At 38.1% G+C, this 10,641-nt stretch overlaps 1 protein-coding gene across 1 annotated transcript; it reads left to right on the top strand.

Moving 5' to 3' along the window:
- Positions 1–784: 784 nt before the first annotated feature.
- On the top strand, positions 785–1,732 carry LOC116894261 (olfactory receptor 5V1-like). Its single transcript, XM_032895965.1, has one exon. The coding sequence runs from the start codon at positions 785–787 to the stop codon at positions 1,730–1,732; it is 948 nt and encodes a 315-aa protein (XP_032751856.1).
- Positions 1,733–10,641: the final 8,909 nt, after the last annotated feature.

Below are 10,641 nucleotides of genomic sequence, written 5' to 3'. Positions count from 1 at the left end.
CTGTTTAGTTTCTTAGTGAATTTGTGCAGAGATGGAATGGGGATTTTGTATACTCAGATATAATATAAGTGCACAAAAGTTTTAGAATATCTGAAAGGTAAATCTACACAATAAAAACCAAAGTAATTTAAAGAACCATAAGGATATACTTTACAATCCTGTAATTGTCAAATTGGAAAATCTAAAAGAAAGGAATAATTTTCTTGATAGGTACAACCTACCAAAGTTAAAGCAAGTTCAGATATACAATTTAAGTAGACTTAGTTTAAATAATTTAAATAATAACCCCTAGTAAATTAGAAGCATTCATTAAAAGTTCCCCAGCAACAACAATTATGACAACAACAACAACAACAACAACAACAACAACAACAATAATGAAAATGCTCAGAGCCAGAAAGTTGTAGTTCTTCCAGACATTTAAAAGAGAGTTTTCAATATCCCTGAAATGATTCCATATATAGAAACAGGAGGATCATTGCACAATTCATGCTATGAGGCTACTCAAACCACACACAGCTCAACAGAGAGAATTACAGACCAATATGTCTTAAGAATATAGACACAAAAATGCTCAATAATATACTTGCAAATAGGATCCAAAACACATAAAAAAGATCATGATCCACCATGATGAGATAATAATAATAAAGGTAGAGGTAAGACATATCACCTTCACATTCTGCTATATTCCAAGTTTCTCAGAAGCAGGATCCCTGCTTTATCATTCTAATCTTCACTCTTTGCTTTCATTTCCATTAGAAACATCCTGTGGACAGAGGAGATGGATGTCTACAATCTTACTGCAGTGACTCAGTTCATCCTCATAGGGCTCTCTGACCTCCCTGAAGTGCGCTATCCACTCTTTGTGGCCTTTGTCATCATCTATCAGATCACTTTACTGGGAAATGGGGTCATTCTGTTGGCCATTGTGTCTGAAAGAAAGCTTCAAACTCCCATGTATTACCTATTGGGAAATCTATCCCTGCTGGACATATTCTGCCCATCAGCTACTGTCCCCAAGATGCTCAAGAATCTGTTGACTGAGGAACACAGAATTTCCTATATTGGGTGTGCTTTGCAGCTGTATTTCCTGGTGGCCCTAGCTGGGACAGAAGTTTTCTTGCTGGCTGTGATGGCTTATGACCGCTATGTGGCCATATGCTTCCCTCTGCGATATTCTCTCATCATGACCAAGGTTCGCTGTGTGCAGCTGCTGTTTGGGACTTGGGCAGTTGGGTTTCTGAACTCCTTTGTCCATACAATGTCCACCTTTAGCCTGTCTTTTTGCAAGTCTAATAGAGTTAACCAGTACTACTGTGATATTCCACCTGTGGTGGCCCTGTCATGCTCATCCACTTATGTGGCAGAAATGCTTGTTTTAGTGGTGGGAGGTATCTTTGGGGTTGGTGCTTTTCTGATCACTTTGATCTCCTACATATACATTGTTTCCACCATCCTAAAGATCCGGTCAGCAGAAGGGAAGCGCAAAGCTTTCTCCACATGTGCTTCCCATCTTCTTGTAGTCTTCTTGTTCTATGGCACAACTATATTTACCTATATTCGCCCAACCTCCAGTCAACACTCTCCTGGCAGAGACAGACTCATCTCTATGTTGTATGGGGTCATTACCCCCATGTTAAACCCCATTATTTATAGCCTTAGAAACACAGAAGTCAAAGGAGCACTCAAAAAAGTTTTATGTCTAAGGATATGTTCACAGAAAGCATGATATAAAACTTCTCAAGCAAAGATGTACTTCTTGTAGATCTGAGTTAGATGGATCTTGTTTCTTGATCCATGCAGTTGGCCTGTGTCTTTTGATTAGCTAATTGAGGTTATTGGTGTTTGACCTCACAAACTGCAGTTTGTGAAACAAATTGTGTTTGTTTCAGTTATTATTATAATTAATGTGTGTTAATTGTAGTCATCCTGGGTTTTTTTTTTGTCATCAACTGTTCTTTGTGTTTTATTCATTATCTTTCCAGTCTCTTGGCTATGCTCATTTGTTTCTTCAGCCTGTTATATTGCTTCCAATTTTTTCATTAGGTTTGCTTTGTTGGTTGTTTATAGTGTAGAACATTTTCCTTTCCTCTTTAGTTATGAGGTAATTTTACTGGGTTCTATTATTCTAGGTAGTCCATCATAGCCTTTAAGGAATTGGAAATGCATTGCTTCATACTTTTCTGACTTTCAATTTTTTCATTGAGAAATTAGCAGTAATTCTGATGGATTCTACTGTATTTATGATTTGAATTTTTTGTTTTGAGAATTTCAATGAAATTTTTTTGTTTTGTATATTTAGTGCTCTATCATAGACTATGGGGATTTTATTTTCTGTTATTATTGATTAAGTGTTCTGTGTGCTTCCTGTATTGGTTTTGATGTGTCTTTACTTGATTTGGAGGCTTTTCTATAATCTTGTTGAAGATCTGTTCTATGCCTTGGATATAGGGTTTTTCTCCCTCTTCAATGCATAAAATTTGAAGGTTAGGATTTTCTTCTTTTTTTTGTGTTCTACATTTTCTGTGTATTCTACTAATTTGATTTGCTTTATGTTAAAAACAATTTCCATGTTCCATTCTTATTTTATCTAAATCTTGTACATTATTGTCAAATCCTGATAATTTCTCTTTTGCTCAATTCATTGTACTTTAAAGGGTTTCCTCCGACTGTTATTATTAAGTTATTGAGTTTTCCAATTTCCTTTTTATATCAACTTGATTGCTGCTCAATATTCCATTCTCCTCATTCAATTCTGCTCTTAAACTTCAGATTGTTTTTGTCATTTCTATCAGTTTTATTGTTGTATTTTTCTTGGGTATCACTTAAGCACTTGTTCTTCCTAAGTTGTTTCCCTTTAATTTCATTATTCTATTTCTTTGTGTCTTCTTTAAATTACCTGATATCTTTGGATCATATTTATGATTGCTCTTTTAAATTCTGTCTTATGGTGTCTACTCAAATAATTTCCCTTGGCAAGCATTTCTGTAGTACTGGTATGTTTTGAAGAGAAGATAGTGAACTAATTTTTCATATTGTTGGTATTTCGTGATGAAGTCTGGGTATATGAGCTTATTTTATTTGTTGTAAGTCTGATATAGAAAGAGCTGATTGGGGTAAGAAAAGCAGATACGTGGGCAAGCTGGGTGTATAGGTTGGAAATAACTTGGGGTAATGAAGTCAGGTAGACATATTATACTTGACCTCTGAACAGGTTGTATTTCCTGCAGTGTGAAGGTATATATGCCTATGTGGATAGGTTGAATGTTATGTTAAGGGGACTCTCTCTTGGACAAAAAGTAATGAATACCTTTCTAGAAGCCTTGAGATTATTTGTATCACAGGCAGTGGATGCCATATTTGATTGGGGAACTAGATGTGGGATCCAGGTGAGATCTCATAGGTTGGGGAGTTGCCTTGGATAGAGTTTCAGGAAGACTCATCAGGTGTTTTACTGACTAATGTTTGATGTAGGTAGTTGTAGCTCCCAATGGTAAGTGCCACTGCTAAGCTGGTGGTCTTGGGTTATATAAGGAATCAAGACAAGAAAGTCATGAGGAACAAGGCAGTCAGTAGCATTTCTCTGTTTTTGGCCTCATTTCCTAACTCTAGGTTCCTCACTTGAGTTCCTGTTCTGAATTTTCTTGATGATAGACTGTAAACTGTAAGATGAAATAAATGTTATTCCTTCCCAAATTTATTGTAATAAGTGTTTTTATTACAGCTATAGGCTTTTGGCCAGGATTGTGATAAAATACCATGAAAGTCTCTTTTGGGGAGCAGGTATCAAATCCAATGAGGTAATGGTTAGTGACAATATAATAGTCCTGTCAATATCACATCATGAAGCACATCTTGTCTGGAAATAAATATTGCAGTATGCTAGATCAAAGTTGGGTAAGACCGTGGATGTTTTATTTCATACCAATTAGCCTGAAAGCATCTTTTCCCATTAGGAAATCTAGCCATTAGGAATGAAATTTGGTGGTTGATTTGAGATTGATTTCTTTGTTATTAATCCAGAGCTCATGGTATCTTCAGAACTAAAAATTTGTTAAAATTCTTATGTGGACCCACTAGTTAGTAAATTTCAAAGTGTAGGAATGCATTTATATATTTAGAAATATACATGCATGTATGTAAGTATGTATGTATGTAGTATGTATGTATATATGTACGTATGTATGTACGTATGTATGAAAAAGTACAGGAAAAAAGAGGCCATGGATTTCATGGGAGCAGTAAGAGTTATATGGGGGTTGGGAAGAAAGAGAAGGGGAAATGATGTAATTAGATAAGCCATCTGAAATCCAATCCTAAGTGGTCAACCTTAAATCTATCTTCACACAGGCAATAATAATTGAAATTAGTAAAATCTATCTATCTATCTATCTATCTATCTATCTATCTATCTATCTATCTATCTATCTATCATCTATTTACTTATCTATCTATATATATAACATTCTATATATGTATATTATTATTAACAAAGAATTATATATATTTGTTACACACATTTATATGTACTTACAAAAGTAACAATAACTAAAGCAAACTTCATGAATTTAAGAGTACTATGGGGGTTGGGGATTTAGCTCAGTGGTAGAGCGCTTGCCTAGGAAGCACAAGGCCCTGGGTTCGGTCCCCAGCTCTGAAAAAAAGAACCAAAAAAAAAAATAAGAGTACTATGGACAAAAGACTAGTTGGGAGATAGAAATGAAACAAATATAACGCCCATGTATGAAACTTTTGAAATTTTTTTACTAGAAAATGTCCAGTTTACTGGCAAGATGAAATTCTAAATTACTCAGTTGATGATTTTTTAGAAAACTAATTTTAGGCAATATAGAGTCTTTTTATTAATCCTTATTAACTTGAGTATTTCTTATTTACATTTCGATTGTTATTCCCTTTCCCAGTTTCTGGGCCATCATCCCCTTAACCCCTCCCCCTCCCCTTCTAGATGGGTGTTCCCCTCCCCATCCTGCCCCCATTACTGCCCGCCCCCCCAACAATCACGTTCACTGGGGGTTCAGTCTTGGCAGGACCAAGGGCTTCCCTTTCCACTGGTGCCCTTACTAGGCTATTCATTGCTACCTATGAGGTTGGAGCCCAGGGTTAGTCTTTGGGTAGTGACTTAGTCACTGAAAGCTCTGGTTGCTTGGCATTGTTGTTCATATGGGGTCTCGAGCCCCTTCAAGCTCTTCCAGTCCTTTCTCTGATTCCTTCAACGGGGGTCCTATTCTCAGTTCAGTGGTTTGCTGCTGGCATGCACCTATGTATTTGCTGTTTTCTGGCTGCATATCTCAGGAGAGATCTACATCTGGTTCCTGTCAGCCTGCACTTCATTGCTTCATCCATCTTGTCTAATTGGGTGGCTGTATATGTATGGGCCACATGTGGGGCAGGCTCTGAATGGGTGTTCCTTCTGACTCTGCTTTAAACTTTGCCTCCCTATTCCCTGCCAAGGGTATTCTTGTTCCCTTTTAAAGAAGGAGTAAAGCATTCGCATTTTGGTCATCCTTCTTGAGTTTCATGTGTTCTGTGCATCTAGGGCAATTCAAGCATTTGGGCTAATAGCCACTTATCAATGAGTGCATACCACTTTGCTGAAGGTGTTTATCAGCTTTAGTAGATCTCTGGTGGAACTTTTGGGATCACTTAAATATACTATCCTATCATCTGCAAATAGTGATATTTTGACTTCTTCTTTTCAATCTGTATCCCCTTGATTTCCTTTTGATGTCTGATTGCTCTGGCTAGAACTTCAAGAACTATATTGAATAAGTAGGGAGAGAGTGGGCAGCCTTGTCTATTCCCTGATTTTAGTGGGATTGCTTCAAGTTTCTCTCCAATACGTTTAATGTTAGCTACTGGTTTGCTGTATATGGCTTTTACTATGTTTAGGTATGGGCCTTGAATTCCTATTCTTTCCAGTACTTTTATCATGAACGGGTGTTGAATTTTGTGAAATGCTTTCTCAGCATCTAATGAAGTGATCATGTGGTTTTGTTCTTTCAGTTTATTTATATAATGGATCATGTTGATGGTTTTCCGTATATTAAACCATTCCTGCATGCCTGGGATGAAACCTACTTGATCATGGTGGATGATTGTTTTGATGTGCTCTTGGATTCAGTTTGCCAGAATTTTATTGAGTATTTTTGTGTCGATATTCATAAGGTAAATTGGTCTGAAGTTCTCTTTCTTTGTTGGGTCTTTGTGTGGTTTAGGTATAGGAGTAATTGTGGCTTCATAGAAGGAATTTAGTAGTGCTCCATCTGTTTCAATTTTGTGGTATAGTTGGGATAGTATTGGTATGAGGTCTTCTATGAAGGTCTGATAGAACTCTGCACTATACCCGTCTGGACCTGTGCTCTTTTTGGTTGGGGGACCTTTAATGACTGCTTCTATTTCCTTAGGAGTTATGGGGTTGTTTATCTGTTCCTGGTTTAACTTCGGTACCTGGTATCTGTCTAGGAAATTGTCCATTTCCTGCAGATTTTCAAGTTTTGTTGAATATAGGCTTTTATAGTGAGATCTGATGATTTTTTGAATTTCCTCTGAATCTGTAGTTATGTCTCCCCTTTCATTTCTGATTTTGTTAATTTGGAGACACTCTCTGTGTCCTCTTGTTAGTCTGGCTAAGGGTTTTCCATCTTGTAGATTTTCTCAAAGAACCAGCTTTTGGTTCTGTTGATTCTTTGTATAGTCCTTTTTGTTTCTACTTGGCTGATTTCAGCTCTTAGCTTGATTATTTTCTGTCTTCTACTCCTCCTGGGTGTATTTGCTTCTTTTTGTTCTAGAGCTTTTAGGTGTGCTGTCAAGCTGCTGACATATGCTCTCTCCTGTTTCTTTCTGCAGGCACTCAGAGCTATGAGTTTTCCTCCTAGCACAGCTTTCATTGTGTCCCATAAGTTTGGGTATGTTGTACCTTCATTTTCATTAAATTCTAAGAAGTCTTTAATTTCTTTCTTTATTTCTTCCTTGACCAGGTTATCGCTGAGTAGAGCATTGTTCAATTTCCACGTATATGTGGGCATTCTTCCCTTATTGTTATTGAAGACGAGCTTTAGGCCGTGGTGGTCTGATAGCTTGCCTGGGATTATTTCTATCTTTCTGTACCTGTTGAGGCCCGTTTTTTGACCAATTATATGGTCAATTTTGGAGAAAGTACCATGAGGAGCTGAGAAGAATGTATATCCTTTTGCTTTAGGATAGAATGTTCGATAAATATCAGTTAAGTCCATTTGGTTCATGACTTCTCTTAGTCTGTTTACGTCTCTGTTTAATTTTTGTTTCCATGATCTGTCCATTGATGAGAGTGGGGTGTTGAAATCTCCTACTATTATTGTATGAGGTGCAATGTGTGTTTTGAGCTTTAGTAAGGTTTCTTTTACATATGTAGGTGCCCTTGTATTTGGGGCTTAGCTCTTTAGGATTGAGAGTTCATCTTGGTGGAGTTTTCCTTTGATAAATATGAAGTGTCCTTCCTTATCTTTTATGATGACTATTAGTTGAAAATTGGTTTTATTTGATATTAGAATGGCTACTCCAGCTTGCTTCTTCTGACTATTTGCTTGGAAAGTTGATTTCCAGGCTTTCACTCTGAGGTAGTGTCTGTCTTTGTCTCTGAGGTGTGTTTCCTGTAGGCAGCAGAATGCAGGGTCCTCGTTGCATATCCAGTTTGTTAATCTATGTTTTTTTATTGGGGAGTTGAGACCATTGATGTTGAGAGATATTAAGGAATAGTGTTCATTGCTTCCTGTTATATTCATATTTGGATGTGAGGCTTTGTTCGTGTGCTTTTCTTCTCTTCGTTTTGTTGCCAAGACGATTAATTTCTTGCTTTTTCTAGGGCGTAGCTTGCCTCCTTATGTTGGCCTTTACCATTTATTATTCTTTGTAGTGCTGGATTTGTAGAAAGATATTGTGTAATTTTGTTTTGTCATGGAATATCTTGCTTTCTCCATCTATGTTAATTGAGAGTTTTGCAGGATACAGTAACCTGTGCTGACATTTGTGTTTTCTTAGGGTCTGTATGATATCTGTCCAGCATCTTCTGGCTTTCATAGTCTCTGGCGAAAAGTCTGGTGTGATTCTGATAGGTCTGCCTTTATATGTTACTTGACCTTTTTCCCTTACTGCTTTTAATATTCTTTCTTTATTTTGTGCATTTGGTGTTTTGACTATTATGTGTCGGGAGGTGTTTCTTTTCTGGTCCAATCTTTGGAGTTCTGTAGGCTTCTTGTATGCCCATAGGTATCTCTTTTTTTAGGTTAGGGAAGTTTTCTTCTATGATTTTGTTGAAGATATTTACTGGTCCTTTGAGCTGGGAGTCTTCACTCTCTTCTATACCTATTATCCTTAGGTTTGATCTTCTCATTGAGTCCTGGATTTCCTGTATGTTTTGGACCAGTAACTTTTTCCGCTTTACATTATTTTTGACTGTTCAGTCGATGATTTCTATGGAATCTTCTGCTCCTGAGATTCTCTCTTCTATCTCTTGTATTCTGTTGGTGATGCTTGTATCTATGGCTACTTGTCTCTTCCTTTGGTTTTCTATATCCAGTGTTGTTTCCATGTGTTCTTTCTTGAATGCTTCTATTTCCATTTTTAATTCCTTCAATTGTTTGATTGTGTTTTCCTGGAATTCTTTCAGGGATTTTTGTGATTCCTCTCTGTAGGCTTCTACTTGTTTATTTATGTTTTCCTGGAATTCTTTCAGGGATTTTTTTGTGATTCCTCTCTGTAGGCTTCTACTTGTTTATTTATGTTTTCCTGTGTTTCTCTAAGGGAGTTCTTCATGTTTTTCTTGAAGTCCTCCAGCATCATGATCAAATATGATTTTGAAACTAGATCTTGCTTTTCTGGTGTGTTTGGATATTCCGTGTTTGCTTTGGTGGGAGAATTGGGCTCCGATGATACCATGTAGTCTTGGTTTCTGTTCCTTGGGTTCCTGTGCTTGCCTCTCGACAGGGGCTAGACTGTCCTATAAGCCTGTGTGTCAGGAGTGCTGTAGACCTGTTTTCCTGTTTTCTTTCAGCCAGTTATGGGGACAGAGTGTTCTGCTTTCGGGTGTGTAGTTTTTCCCATCTACATGTGTTCAGCTGTTCCTGTGGGCCTGTGTCCTGAGTTCACCAGGTAGGTCGCTTGCAGCAGAAAAGTTGGTATTACCTGCGGTCCCAAGGCTCAAGTTTGCTCGTGGGGTGTTGCTTATGAGCTCTCCGCAGCGGCAGCAACCAGGAAGAACTGCGCCGCCCTTTCCGGGAGCTTCCGTGCACCAGGCTTCCAGATGGCGTTTGGTGTTTTCCTCTGGACTCAGAGATGTGTGCCGAGTGTAGACTCTTCTGGTTTCCCAGGTGTGTCTGCCTCTCTGAACCTTTAGCTCTCCCTCCCATGAAATTTGGGTGCAGAGAACTGTTTATCTGGTTGGTCCCTTCAGGTTCCGGCAGTGTCTCAGGCGCAGCGGGTTTCCTGCTCCTGTGCCCTTATCCAAGGGAACCCAGAGGCCGTATACAATTTCCTCTTGGGCCAGGGATGTGGGCAGGGGTGGGCAGTGTTGGTGGTCTCTTCCACTCTGCAGTCTCAGGAGTGCCCACATGTCTTGTCGGTGAGCTCTCTCTCCCACGGGGTTTGGGAGCAGTGAGCTGGAGGCAGGGAGCACGAGATTTGGTTCATGACTTCTTTTAGTCTGTCTATGTCTCTGTTTAATTTCTGTTTCCATGATCTGTCTATTGATGAGAGTGGGTGTTGAAATCTCCTACTATTATTGTGTGAGGTGCAATGTGTGTTTTGAGCTTTAGTAAGGTTTCTTTTATGTATGTAGTTGCCCTTGTATTTGGAGCATAGATATTTAGGATTGAGAGTTCATCTTTTTTTTTTTTTTTTCTTACCCTTCCTAAATTGATATTACATTTTATGACATAATTGTTGATTGTTACATTTTATGATGTTTACAACAATGTAAACAATACTTTTTGTATGAACACAATAACAATAAGCAAAAATCGAGTTCACAAATTTGAGAATAGAGAGACCTTTATGGGAAAATGTGGGAAAAGAAATGTTATGATCATAATATATTCTCAAACATAAAAGAAGCAAAGAGAGTAGAAATAGCCTTTATATGTTATTTTCAATAAATATTTATAAGATGCTCTCGAGGAGGAAACACGAATATGTTGGGTCAGACACCTTTTCAGTGTTAACTCTCATTGTGACTGTATTTATTTTCAACCTGAAGGTTTTCGTTCAACAAGCTCTCATGATGTTAAGGGGCTTGAATATGCTTACAAGTCTGTCTATAAATTCCCTGTTTCAAGCCCCGACAAAGCAAAGTTGTTTTTTTTTTTATTTTTTTTTATTATTAACTTGAGTATTTCTTATATACATTTTGAATGTTATTCCCTTTCCCTGTTTCCGGCAAACATCCTCCCCTCCCTTCCTATGGGTGTTCCTCCCCACCCCCCTCCCCCATTGCTGCCCTCTCCCCAACAGTCTAGTTCACTAGGGGTTCAGTCTTAGCAGGACCCAGGGCTTCCCCCTTCCACTGGTGCCTTACTTTATATTCATTGCAATCTGAGGTCAGAGTCCAGGGTCAGTCCATGTATAGTCTTTTGCAGTGGCTTAGTC

The sequence above is a fragment of the Rattus rattus genome, chromosome 2 (assembly GCF_011064425.1).
Source record: "Rattus rattus isolate New Zealand chromosome 2, Rrattus_CSIRO_v1, whole genome shotgun sequence".
NCBI classification, from domain to species: Eukaryota; Metazoa; Chordata; class Mammalia; order Rodentia; family Muridae; genus Rattus; species Rattus rattus.
Note: the sequence above shows the minus strand (reverse complement) of the source record. Positions and strands in the feature narration are given on the sequence as shown.